Source organism: Lampris incognitus, chromosome 1 (genome assembly GCF_029633865.1).
Source record: "Lampris incognitus isolate fLamInc1 chromosome 1, fLamInc1.hap2, whole genome shotgun sequence".
Taxonomy (NCBI): Eukaryota; Metazoa; Chordata; class Actinopteri; order Lampriformes; family Lampridae; genus Lampris; species Lampris incognitus.
Window position 1 is genome coordinate 34137512 of NC_079211.1, and position 14384 is coordinate 34151895.

Genomic DNA, 14384 nt, shown 5'->3' on the forward strand with positions numbered 1-14384 from the left:
ACAGTGACTCTGGAAAATAGTGGAGATTTTGGGCCTATCCCTTATCCAAACTTGGTCCGCAGTGAATGCTTGAGCGCTTTGTGTCACAATGCCTCCAGCATGGTGCTTTTTGGGTCATATACACTTAGCCAAATACCACTCCACAGTGGTCCTAGCTTAAGAGCAGATAGAGTGCACATCAAGCACACTGTGCTTTGGCTTATTAGAGAAGCGGGACACACTTGTGCACTTACACTATGAACATGCACACCAATTGCGTTTGAGTGCAGATCAAGTGTGGATAATGGGACAGGCAGGCCCTTAGTCATTTTCAAAAGGACACTTCATCAGGGAAAATGCTTGCTGATATACAATTTCTTTCCTGGCTGACATAACAGTCTCTGGCAATGATGTCATCCACCAGAATTACTAAGGTCTAAAATGTCTTTAAGAGTTTGTAACAAGGGAAACCCTTGCATTTGCTTGCCACTGTTACCCTGAGAAACTACATGCGACACCTGCTAAAATACTTTAACAGATGAGAAGGCCAATCAACAATATGTCAACCAACCATAGGAAGTACAAAGACAAAATAATTACATCCAACTGAACAAAACTAATGTGTATATTAGGTGTTCTTAGCATAATTGTGTATAGCTGTTATGCTTAGTAATAAAACAAGAGACAAAAAAGCAATTAATGACTTCAACTGGTATTGTTTGCACCCTGTGTTTATTATATTTGTCATATTTCCTAATCTTTGCTGTATGTTGTTTCCTTACACAACATGTGTATATTTTTATGTCTGTTTTATGATTAATTTATCTAACTATTTTTAAATAATTTATTCAACTTTCCACTGCTGCAACAGTTGATTTTCCAAACAGGGTTCATGCAAATGCCTCAAGTAGAATCTAGTTTGACGAAATATCAAACTGAGATGCTCTGGGATGGAGAAATGACACAGGAGATAGCAGGATCCAGTGAACGTATGAAACAGGACTCACTCAGCGTAGGAGCCTGGGTGTCCAGGAACTGCAACAGTACATCCTGAAAGACTGGTAGAGTGGCTGCTGAGAGAGAGCCTGATGACACAGAGCCCTTCTCATCCACCACCTCTGACTCACCACACCTCTGCAAGCACAAGCGAATGCACAGAGAGAAACACATCAAACCAGCCATATTTTTGTGTGAGACAGATGTATCATACCATTTCAAAAACTTATCTGAAATGCTCCCTTGGTTTTGTCAGTAAAATCCGATGCACCAGATCAAATAAGAAAGAAGAAAGTGTGAAAGAAAGAGAGTGAGTGAGCAAGAGAGAAAGAGTGAGTTAACAAGAGAATGCAAGCAAGAGATGTACAAGAAATCACGTAGGAGAGGCTTAGATGAATCTATTAGCCTGCAAAGTGTGACAGAAGGGCACGGGCAGGGAGGGGTCTCGCCTTCTCACCTCTGCCTCTATTTCAGCCTGTCTCTTCTCCAGAAGCTTGGCTACCACCATGGCCCGGTGTCTGCCAGACCGCTTGCAGCACACTGCCCACTCACAAAGCAGGGTGACCACTGCGTCATCATCAGGTGACATCTGGGCACAAATACACAGAAAACAACAGCTCAGGACACCATTTGCAACTCTCTCACATTTACACAAGATAGTCTAATCATGTGGAATAGCCACAAAAATGAATATGGTCAGGGTTACTCTGTCTACTTTCCAAGGCAATATTTAAAGATTTAGTCTGCTTTGGCGCTATTAAGGTCATCTTTAGTACCAATAGTGTGGTTTTTGATGCCATCTCTATTAGCCTCAAGCTCACGTTTACCTGGCCTTGACACAGCAACATGTGAAACATTAAGATATGCTGTGCACAGGAGCACAGCATCACAGCAGGAGGGTGAGAAGCCACTTTTAAATAGCCCTTACCTCATGACCATCTTTACTCTGGCCTGAGCCAAATATTCGGTTGTACAGAGAGTCCAGCGAGTTGCTAAAGTCAGACTTCTCAAAACTGTGGTTGTCAAGGACCTCTAGGGTGTGGAGAACCCTCCCAATGGTGAACCCTAGGAAGTGGTCATTGACAAAAAAAAATATTTTTTAGACAAAACTAAAAAAAGAATTAAAAAAAAATCTACATGAAACCCATTATTTATAGGAGCTTAGATTGTGACTTGAGAACTTTTGAAAGTATCACCTATTCAAAGATGTGTTTTCTTACCAGCTGTGGTTTCCTGGCACTTATCAAATGACCACCTGAACTCCACAGCTTGCCCTCTTTCCTTGATTTGTTCCTCAATTTCTCGCACTTTGGCACGTACCTAATGTGGAGGGACAGATGAACAGATAGTCACATCATCTGGCTAGGAAAACTAAAAGCAAAGTCCAAAAGGAAGGACTTTTCACTTGCTTTGGGGCCCAGTGGGAAATCATGCTAGGTAAATAAACTAATCTCTAACTGGATAAATCAGACTAGGACCTGCAAAATTATTTGGTGTGACCATTTTACATGAATTTATCCTTATAATTCTAATTGTAGGGATGGTTAAATGCAAGTCTGACTATTAGCTGAATCCTGTTCATTTATTCTGGCCCATGTCAGACCCCTGGGTGTGAGGCTTAAAAATAATCAACTCACTATATTAACACACAGCCTTGAAATGATACCAAGGCCTTCACCAAGTCATAAAATAGAGAAGATGAAAGCCCTTAGTGAGCAATGGGACAAATTAAGTTAATTAAAGATTTTTAATTTTGCTGATTTATTGCCTTAATTGGGTCATTGAAGAAAATAGCTAAAATTGAACATGAAATGTGATGAATCTATAAAGAAAGATAGATGAATGCAGACAGCAGTACCTGCTGTGTGAAGGCAGTGTTGCCCCCTGGCATAGGCAGGTTGGAAGGGGCGATAGGCAGAAGATCCAATGGAGAACCAGTCTTGTTCCTGCTGTCAGTTAGAGAATAGTGCCACACCAGAGCGCTAGGACAGCACAACACTGTGCTCTGTAGAGGCAGTAACAAAGATATGAAAAACAATTTGAGAATCATTAAGTTGTGGTCGAAATTTTCCATTTCTCATCATTTAGCATAGCGAGGAGGGAATCAAAACAAGTATGAATTATTTCTCAGTCAAAAAATAAGTGTTTCCTGAAAAATTATTGAAATAAGGGTAATTTAGGCTAATTTTGACACTGAGCCCACAGAAATTCCAGGATCGGTTCCAATCAGTGTTGCAAATTAACAATGGCCCCATAGAACTATCTACAGGATGATCTGTGACCTGCAGTTGTGCTGCAGTTAAAGTTTATTGAAATGTATTTATATTTCTTTAGCCTATGGGGGACAGCTCAGCTGCAGAAGGCCACCACAGCCAAAGGAATCCAAACTAGAGGTTGAACAGCATCCACATTTAATAGGGTGTCTGCAGATATCAGAGCTGAATTTATTACTTATTAAGACCTTTTTAAGACCAAATATAAATAAATTCAAGACCAATTTTGGGGCAAATCATGCAAGAAGGTGGTTAGGCGGCAGGTAGGGGCAATTCCAGAGATTTAAAATGGGAGCCCACAGTGAGGCCATGATTTGTTAAAAGGGGCAACTTAATGTCCCACATATATACATATATGTGTTATAGTATAATCAGCTCCATATATGTGACATTAGTGTCATATATACATCAAAAAGATATTGATTACTATTCTGTATATTCAATTTATTCTGCGTCAAATGGCAAAATATTATTTTCAATTGATAAAATATGTAATATACAAGGTGGTGCTACTATTACAACAGCGACCCGAGGGTGGTCATGCCCTTTCACTTTTTTTTCTTTTTAAAGATACATTATTCTCTCTTATTCACATTAAGTATTGCGGTCATGAGTTAAGGTAAGTACTATCCATTTTGTTCAGTGAAGAGGTCATTATTAGGTAGGAATAGGGTAGGTTTAGAACTAGATGATTCTAATAAGTTTCATTTAGGTCAGACAGCAAATGTAAGTGATAAGAATAGAATAGAATGGAATAGATTAGAAGAATACTCTATATTAGTCATTTTGTACATACGTACAAATGAAATTTACTCTCTGCATTAAACCCAGCCTAGCTGTGTAGCTAGGAGCCGTGAGCAGCTGCCATGCAGCACCCAGGGACCAACTCCAGTTCTTCTTTCCATTGCCTTGGTCAGGGGCACAGACAGGAGTATTAACCGTAACATGCATGTCTTTTTTGATATGGGGAAGAAACCGGAGTGCCTGGAGGAAACCCTCGCAGACAAGGGGAGAACATGCAAACTCCACAAAGAAAGGACCTGGGATGGCCCTGGGTTCGAACCCAGGACCTTCTTGCTGTGAGGCAACAGCGATAACCACTGGGCCACCACGCCGCCTGTAAATAGTGTAATAGTAGTAATAGCAGTGTAATAAATTTGAGCATCTTTTCCGCAGAGCTTTGGACAGATAGAATTGTAGGATTAGCTTAGATTTCTCTCTACGGGCAAGTGTGACAGGTAAGTATAAAAGGAGTTTGATTTAGACATTTTCCCAACAAATAAGTGACAGGTAAGTATAAAGGTAGGTACAGCATAGTAAGCTTTAGGTAGGCATAGGGTTTTATAGACTGTCAAAACTTTTGACTCTAACGCAGATCAACTAATTCTGACAAAAAGACAAATGAATAAACGAGATAATTTTCTAATGTCAAAATCAAGAGCTCATGTAGATAACCTGATTAAAAAATATATATCAAGAAATGCAGATACATCGTGTAATATACCTGTAACATGCAACTGAGCCCAAACACCAGTGGCCTGTGCTGTGGACAGATGTAGAAGTCTGTGAAGGGAGTCTGAGGTTGGTTCACTCCTGCTGGTTGGGAAGTTGGGGTAGGGGGTAGGGCATTCCCTGGCTGTGTCAAGATGCCATGAGCTGGGTGACCTCCGGTCCCTGGGCCAAGGCTCCCGTCGCTAAGCAGCAGGTTGAGACGACGTGTACAGAAGTAAGCCAGCCTCCTGGACAGGTAAGCTGACTGCACGAATTCTCCTGAGTACTGTGGATCAAAACGAGATTTGCAAGATTATCCTTTTCAATTGGCCATTAACATTAGCTTAGCCACAACTGGCAACAAAACAACAGAATATGAGACTGAGTAGCATATGTCAGTGTGCCAATTGTCATGGAATATGAGGACATCATAAGTAATTATTTTTCACGTTTAACTGTCTTTGTGGAGCGCTTCAGCTCAATCAAAGTTCCCCTTTATCAAAGCAAATGAGCCTTGTCTGCTGCTCTGCTCTACTTTAACTGGTCAGTGACCAACTATGGATGACAATCATATTTGGTAGTTCCCATATGTGAATGTGTGCAACTGTCTACAGCTGTTAAGGATTTCAAGCAGGCTGTGGCTATAAAAGCATGTATGCTCTGCAAAGCTTCCCTGCATAAATACAAGATTAAAACAGGACAGAATGAAATACAGCAGGGTGTGAGCAACGACGTAAGATGGTGATAGAGGGTTACTAAAGCGACGAATGAGCAGATGGACGAACAAGTAGATGGATGTACCTGTAATAGGAGTGGTAGCAGCAGTCTAAGAAGTTCATCTTCACCAGGCCGGACCTTCTCAAAGCACTCCAGCACCCATGTCAGAAATTCATGTCTGTCCAGCATGCCATCCTGATCACACACAAACAAACCACTGTCACCTATTAATGAGATCAGGTTGGTCTTCATCGTCATCACCACTGTGCTTTGGTGTTTGAAACATGTGTTTAGAATAATCTGGTTTCAACAATTTTTTATAAAAATTTGCATTTGACAGTTTTTTAATTGTGTGAAATGATCTTACTCTCTCTTACAAGATCAACAAAGTAGCAATTGCATTAAAAACAAAAAGGAAGTGAGGGCTAAACATCAAGTTGGTCAAGCAATTAAAAGCATACTTGGAGACACACATAGAGACTGAGCTGACCTGAAACATGAACATGGCTAACTTCTCATTGTATTCCCACTGCTTCATGGCTGTCTCTACATCAGCAGGAGTAGCTGGCAATGGGGAGACGCAGCCCTGGCTGGGCACCTGCCTGTAAAACTCGGCCACTTTCTGGAGCTGCTCCCAGAGGTACTTGGTGATGATCTGGGTCCATTCTGCGTACACATATATGTGTATACATGTACACATACGCAAACATACAAAAAAAAATGCATTTCCAAAGTACAGAGCAATCTAGTGTGTGGCTGCATATGTTTTGGTGAACTAAATATTAACAACTCAAATGGCAGAGAGCATAAGCAAAACTTGCTTTTTAACCAAAAAGCAAAGACCAAATAAACCAGGCTGCTAAACAGGATAAAAAACTAAAAAACTAAAAAAATAACAGTTTTAGGGTTTCCTAAAACTGGCTGCTGAACATCTTATTGTATCTGCTTACCTATACAGGGATCAATCACATGTCTTTTCTTGACTTTAGTTTCTGTAATGGCAGCATGATATGCGCAAGTCATCTTGATCATCCATGCTGAGCGCATGACAGGAACAGAGTACTTGGCCAAATATCCAAAAACCTCTTCCTTCTTGCTAAAAATTGGAACCTGTTAAAAGAAAATTCCAGCAATTCACGTATTGTTGGTAAATAAAAATGCATGGATATTGTATATTTTTTCCAAAACAGCACAATAATGGAAGTAATGAAATGATTTTCATTCAAATAGCACAAGTGTCAACCTTGAAGACATAAATTGCTTCTTGCCACTACAAAAAAAAGAAAACCTAACAGAAAAACCAAACAGAAATCTTTCAGACAATAAGGCGACACAAGGTGCCACTGCAATACGGAAAGGCCAAAAGCATTTCATTCAACCCCCTAAAAGATGTGGTCCTCGGCAAGACCAAGTAACAAAGAATGGTAAGAGCAGTTCACCTTAATTTCACTGACTTTTAGAAATTATGTTTTCATCCTCCTCTCCAATAATTCAGCCAATTAAATCATTTTGGTTCCCCAAATTCAAACATTTGCCCATATCCTTATAGTATTCTATTGTAACCCATTGACATTAGTTAATGCATTGTTTGGCATTGACTGATTTTTTTTGAGTTATCAATTCTAAAGAAAAGGTTGAGATTCAAAATGTTTCCAACGATGTCAAATGTCAATTCAAACAATGGGAAGCCTGCATTTTCTTCAGTGTGATGAAACTGCACTGCAATAACACAAAGGTGTCAAAAGGTTTGACTCAAGCGTTCAATATACGCATGGTATAACTCAAAAGAAATGCTGGAAGCAGATAACACGAAAATGAAACTGATTTTCAAAACTGCGATTCTTAATTTTGAACCTTTGTAAGAGCAAAGAATTTAATGGTAAAAAAATGGGAATTTATAAGTTGATCATTCAGAATGTATAAAAAAGGTACTACAGTAACCATTCTTGTATGTGCAAAACATTGAATTGATACATAGCATGTAAATATGACATTATAATCCAATATTATTCCAAAAACTGCACCAGTTGTTATTTGCATGCACACACACACACACACACACACACACACACACACACACACACACACACACACACACACACACACACACACACACACACACACACACACACACACACACACACACACTTTAGCTTGGTGTTGAAACATTAACATACTGTTTAAAGATTTAAAGTTAAAGGGCAGAGTAATGCTTTGGTGGCAGTGTGTCCATGAATTCAGCTAAATGCTGCACATAATGACTAAACACACCCATGTGAGCAAATTGCTCTCTGCTTGACAGCAGTCACAAAAACTTTGCTGATGTCAAACTCCTCTGCATTTTCCCTGATGTTTCCTTTTTTCTTCTCCAGTTTGGCGGATAGGGAGAAAGAGGCAATGAATAAGCTGGATCTTTGATCGTCGGCAAGGGAAATTGTGTTTAATTCCTTCACCTTTGCAAAACTGAACTGCTGAGGTCATCAACACAGACAACTATATTTGGTGTTAAGGAATGGGGTAAATTGTAGCTAAGGAAATTGGGATTGGTTCTCGTGAAGGCTGGGAGATCATTCCCGTTTAGTGAAATGTACACCCAATAGTTTATGTAGTGTTAAGTATTGAAGATTTGCTTCCATTTCCAAGTACAGAACATACATGTACACATTTTCTCTGTGGGAGAGCCTTAAAAAGACTATCAGATAAATAATCTATAAAAGGTCACAGAAAGTTGAATCAGATCATCTGGACACAACATTTATTTAGAGAGAAACGTTTCATCACTCATCTAAGTGTTCTCTTCAGTCTCAACTGACTGCAGGTACCCCCGCCCTTATAAACAGCAGTTGCATAATGACCGAAAACAAAGACTAGTTTCATATGCAAACTGCCGTGACCATTAACTAGAGTTACAATGTCAATGTATACTATTCACAGAGGATTTGTGAATGGCTGCAATCACAGCATTGTAAAATTGAGACAGATGTACTCTTAGTCCCCCCCACCCCGGTTCAGGGATGGTCGTTCCCTCTTAACATAGATGGCTTCTTTGACTTCCCTTTCAAACCAGCATTCCTCCCTATCAAGTATGTGCACATCTTCATCCTTGAAAGAGTGGCCACTAGCCTGTAGATGGGTTTAGACTGTGGCGTCCTGGTTTGACATGTTAGCTCTTCCGTGTTGCGCCATCCTCTTGGCCAGTGTCTGTTTGTTTTCCCCGATGTACAAGTCATGGCAATCCTCCCAGCACTTAACAGTGTACACTATATTGTTGTTTGTGCCAGGGGACCCGATTCTTGAGGTGGACCAATTTCTGGCACAGCGTATTTTGGGGTTTGAAAGCAACTGAGATGCAGTGTTTGGAAAATATATGTCTCAACTCTTCCGACAATCCCACCGCATACGAAATCACCACTTAGGCAGCTGTTGTCCTTCGCTCTTTGATCGGCTGGTGCACTGTTTGGGTGTCTTCCTGGCTTTGACAAATGCCCAGTTAGGATAACCACACTTATCCAGGGCCTGTTTAATGTGGGATTTCTTCCCTTCCCTGGCCATTGTGTCAGTGGGGACATTGTGACCTCATTGGTACAGTGTCCTGATGACTCCTAGTTTGTGCTCCAGTGGATGATGAGGGTCAAACCTTAAGTACTGATCAGTATGTGTTGGTTTACGGTAAACATCAACAATCAAATGTTACCCATCACCAAATACAATGTCACAGTCTAAGAAGGCTAACTTGTCATTTTTCCCATCTTCCCTGGTGAACTTGATGTGGTTGTCCACAGAGTTATTAATGTGGTCTGTGGAATGTTGTATGTCCTGAGATTTAATTTTAACCCAGGTGTCATCCACAAATCTGAACCAATGGCTAGATGGTATCCCTGGATAGGACATCAGAGCCCTCTTTTCCACTTCCTCCATATAGAAGTGGGCCACTATAGGTGAGACTGGGGAACCCATAGCACACCCATGCTTCTGCCTATAGTACTGCCCCCTGTATGACGTGGACTGAAGACACAGCTTCAAGAGCAGACACACCTGGCCAGTGTGAAGGGTGGTCCTATTGCTAAGGGTGGGGTATTTTGTAATATCATATGGACTACCTCCACTGCTTCATCAACAGGAATGCACTTGGAGACTTATCATGAGAGACCTTTGTCTTATCCCCCTCCATTATGATGTCCCTCACCATATCCACAAATTCATAGTGTTCTGCATGTGATGCTCATTAATACCTTCCAACAGGTTAAGAATAGATGCCAGAAACCTAAGAGAAGTTATAGGTCATTAAACAATAAGCCGTAATGGCACATCCTGTTTATGTATCATACAGACTATGTGTAGCTTCCCCTGAGTATAATCTATGGTACAAAATTCTGTCAATAACATTGTCCTGTTCCAACAGCTTCAGACAATATATCCCCTTTTTTCTTTTAACCACTGCCTAGATCTCATTTCAGGGGCTCATAAGTATTCATGTCGCTACGTAACGTCATAACTTTCTCATGACAGTCTGTCCGGTTTAATACAACAGTGCATCTGCCTTTGTCTGCCAGAAGGATGATGATTTTATTGTCCTTACTGAGAGTCGTGAGAGCTTTCCTCTCGACTCTACTGATGTTGGACAGTGGCGCCTTCACATTGCTGAAGCAGGCTGAAACTTGCATCCGCAGTTGCTCCGCGATGTTGTTTTTATGGATCGCCGATTCTGTGGCTGTGATCAGTTCCACTAGCAGGATTTGCCTCGGCGTGACACCAAGATTCCGTGGCTGTGATCAGTTCCACTATAGCGGGATTTGCCTCGGTGTGACAGCAAAATTCAGCCCCTTAGCAAGGATGTCTTTTTCTGCCTGGGTGGGTTGTCTGTCGGACAGATTCTTCACCCACTTGTCCCTGAACCGAGGGGAGGGCCTAAGAGTACATCTGTCGCCATCTTACAATGCTGTGATTGCAACAGTACCCAAATCCTCTGTGAACAGTACACATTACCATTGAAACTCAAGTTAATGTTCACGGCAATTTGTATATGAAACCAATCGTTGTTTACAGTCATTATGCCACTGTATAGAAGGGTGGGAATACCTGCAGTCAGTTGAGACTGAAGAGGTCACTTAGATAAGTGATGAAACATTTCTCTCTCAATTAACGTGTTGAGATAAACTGATTCAACTTTGTGATTTTCTTACCTGGATTATGGAGAATTTATAAAGACAATCAACAAAAAGATATAATTCAGACATCTGGACTCAACTTGCGCCTAAATTGAGCAGGTTTGCCTTCTTTTTGTGGCAATTATACAGTCTTCCATGAGAGTTCTATGTACAGTTTAGGTGTGGTTTTACGACACGCATCATCACCACTCTTGCTCCTCATTGTCCTCTTGGCATTCACAAACTCCTCATGTAGATCCATCTAAATGGTCTTGCACAAACTAAGATCATTTACATGTAACTTGCTTAAAGTGTCTCTCAAGGAACTTGACACAGTTGCGTCATCTTAGAAATAACTTCTTAATGGTCATAAATGTGCAAATTGTCTCTAAAATGTCAGAAAGAACAGCCTCAAAACATTTCATTTGACCACAGAATATTAGCACGGAGACTTAAACAGACACAATCTACTGGAAAAAGGAACGTAAACAGTTCTATCTCTGCAACAAAACAAATCATGTGATATTTCAGACCAACTGCAGTCAATCATGTAGCAAGTGATGGTGTGCAAAAAGCTGGACTTGCTTGGCCAATAGGCTCTCCCACACCACAGAGGACAAAGCCAAGCAAGCACTTAACCTCTTGTTTGTAAACCAGCTAACTTTTGTTTCAGCAGCAAGAATACTGCCAGCTTTGAGAGGGAATTTAGTGATCAGTGCCAAGGTCTTACCTTTTTTGCAAGCTGTGTTAGGGGTTTAGTTCCGGCCAAATCTGTAAACCAATTGTTTATGGAGCTCTGTGACCGTGCTGTAACAAGCCAGAAGTTATCCTTCTGGTTGACCTGTGGTTTACGCTTTCCCGTGTCTGGGAACGTGTTGTAGCGCAGCTTCTCAGCAATGATGCTGCTGAAATTTGAACTGATCTGTGGAGTAATATGCAACATATTGTGATAAAAAAATTGTGATCAACAAATAAAAAAAACAAACAGATACTATAGCTGCATAGAATATGGAGTGAGTGAGACTTTCCAATAGATTACCTTTGAAGGGTTGAAGTTGACATTTTTTGCACTGCCATGTTCATCTCCAGACACAGCTGGTTGATTGTTGAAGCCTTGCTTCACATTTAGTGCTGTTAGTTCATCCTAAAACAAAGATAACTTGTGTTGTGCCTCTGAAACAAATGAGAATATGCCTGGCAACTTGTTGCAATACTAACTGCACCAATTCAACCAACCTGTCTCTAAAAGTTAAAGAATTTATGTGAGAGGTGAGAATGAGAGGCTTGGAAAAATACAAGTATGTGTTGTCAAGACTGTTGGAACGGTGTTACAACAGCAAATGGTTGTAGCAAATGAAATAAGTGGCAATCAATATGGTTGATACAATCCAACCAGGGACCGATTCCAGCAACTTTGACAACCCCTAAAACAGCTATGCAGTTACAATCGCCCTTCCATACACATCCAACTCAAAATCAAATTATTTGGTCAAGGTGAGAAAGGATAAGAGACCAAGTGTAAGCTAATACTGAGTTAACCAACATAAGAATACCAGCATAGAGATCAGATCACTTGTATAATTCTGTGTAAGCAGGTAAATTAAGACTTCCAGCTTCTGATCCAGTAGCAAGCTATTAGTTAGCAAGGAATGCTAGATTAGATCAAGATATATAAAAAAAACGTTAACTAGTCACACACTATCAAGTAACCTACGGCAAAACAAACAAATACAAAAATCAATGGATTTTTTTTCCATCCTCACAGCAAAATGAAAGCTACAGCTAATCCCTAAATAGCGTTAGCATTTGGCATCTGATGAGCACGCTAACTCCGGTAGCTGGGAAGCTAGTTGTTGTCGGTTGTCGAAGTAAGCTGGCTAGCCGGCTAACAGACTGACAACTAGCTTACCGTTCATTGTTATTACCAGGCCCAGACCGTTTGGATGACTCGCTATGCAGGCTAGTTAGGCTGCACAGCTTCAAGACTTGGGGCTTTCTTTCCAGTAAAACAATGTGTTTGGCCTTTTAAATTAAGAATCCTTTAAACTGACCTCTTTTTGCCTTGGGTCTTGAGGATAAACGTCCGGAGGACCAAGTCGGGGCCGCTTCAGGGGCCGGTGCTCGTAACTTAGGATCCCGAAAGCAGCCATCATCCAGCGGCATCACAGCCAAGGCTTTCCCTTCCAGCAACTTGAACCTAGCTACAACAACGAAACTTACTTCCGGTCAAATTTAGCCTTCAACTTCAAAATAAAAGTCCCCATTAAGTAGGGGTTTTTTTCTTTCTTGGCAGCGTCTGTAATTTTTATTTGAATTTAAGATCTTGATCAGAATAAGAATATGCAGTCAATTGTTGTCATTTTCTTATTATTTTATGCATGTACAGCTTTACATATGCTGTATTCTTTAACAAAAAAGAGGCCAAAATAAAATGTTCAATTAGCATGGCTGGGAAACATTAGGCAATACTGAATTTACATGTGAATGAAAGGGTGAGGAGCTCAGACTTCCGGAGAGAACTCGGAGTAGAGCCGCTGCCCCTTCGCGTCTAAAGGAGCCAGTTGAGGTGTTTCGGGCATCTGATTAGGATGCCTCCTGGGCGCATTCCTTTGGAGGTTTTCCGGGCACGTCCGACTGGGAGGAGACCCCGGGGTAGACACAGAACTCGCTGGAGGGACTACATGTCCAGTCTGGCCTGGGAACGTCTTGGGATCCCCCAGCAGGAGCTGGAGGTTGATGCTGAGGAGAGGGATGTCTGGAGTTCCCTACTTAATTTTCTGCCATCGCGACCCGACCCCGGAGAAGCGGCTGATGATGAGAGATGAAAGTGATGTTGCACCCAATACTTTGGCTTTCACATACGAAGGAAGGAAATAAAGAAAGAAGGAAGGAAGAAAGGATGGCTGGATGGAGGGAGGGAGGGACGGAAGGAACCCTGAAAAAAAAAGCTGTCATCATTTCAGAAGTGAAGACCAGAGCTGACAGGAATTGAACCTGTCATGAATAGCTGTAAATGCAAATACAAAGATCTTGTGATACCTCACTAACTGATTTGAGCATTTCAATGTGCTTGCAACAACTAATCAGTGCTTGGTAAACTCTTGATTATCAAACACATTTTTTCCACACAACAGTTTTACTGTCACACTTACACCCACACACACACAGAACGTGCTATATATGCCAGGAGTTGAATTCCTGAAAGACAGCCTAGATTTGAAAATTATTATTATAAGTACTAGTGTGAATAACAACGGTTGTAGTAATCTGGTAACCTTAGTGGTAGTAGAAATAGTAACAGTCCTAACAATTTACCACTTTACCAAGTGATTAGAAAATTGTATATTTTAGCAACAGCTAATTTCTTTCACCAGTGCACATATTAATGATATAGTAATCCAGGCTGGAGGTGTCTGCATTTATCCCCTGCTGGAGTAGCCCATTGCTATTTAAAAATGTTGAAAAAGCCGCCTTAGGTACCAGTAATAGTGCAGCGTCAGCTACAGAACAGGGTCAGTGTTATCAACTGCCTTGTCAACAGTGTGTAAACTGTGTAATATTTGAATGGCATCGCTTTTCATACTATCGCTATCAAATAAGGCGAAAGATGGCAAAAAATAATCTTTAAAAAATTTTAGTTTTCAGTTTGGCATGTTCACACAGTTTGGTCTCTCCAGGAATTAATCCAGAACAAAGACTGGTCTCATCATAAACTTTGTGATGTTTCTTCATCTAATTTGCTTCATTCTCTGGCTGCTGATCTTATGTCAGCTATGCAATA

General features: G+C 40.8%; 1 protein-coding gene across 1 annotated transcript in view; it reads right to left on the minus strand.

The window, feature by feature from the left end:
• The window catches only part of med12 (mediator complex subunit 12), a 57929-nt gene extending 45145 nt beyond the window's left edge, over positions 1-12784 (minus strand). Inside the window, exons 1-12 of the mRNA XM_056275110.1 lie at positions 12655-12784; positions 11643-11747; positions 11334-11525; positions 6407-6566; positions 5947-6122; positions 5541-5651; positions 4753-5025; positions 2834-2980; positions 2196-2295; positions 1904-2040; positions 1433-1564; positions 987-1113 (exon numbers count right to left, since the gene is read on the minus strand). Coding sequence (XP_056131085.1) covers positions 987-1113; positions 1433-1564; positions 1904-2040; positions 2196-2295; positions 2834-2980; positions 4753-5025; positions 5541-5651; positions 5947-6122; positions 6407-6566; positions 11334-11525; positions 11643-11747; positions 12655-12756 — 1762 coding nt within the window. The 5' untranslated portion in view covers positions 12757-12784. The remainder of the gene's footprint in view (positions 1-986; positions 1114-1432; positions 1565-1903; positions 2041-2195; positions 2296-2833; positions 2981-4752; positions 5026-5540; positions 5652-5946; positions 6123-6406; positions 6567-11333; positions 11526-11642; positions 11748-12654) is intronic.
• Positions 12785-14384: the final 1600 nt, after the last annotated feature.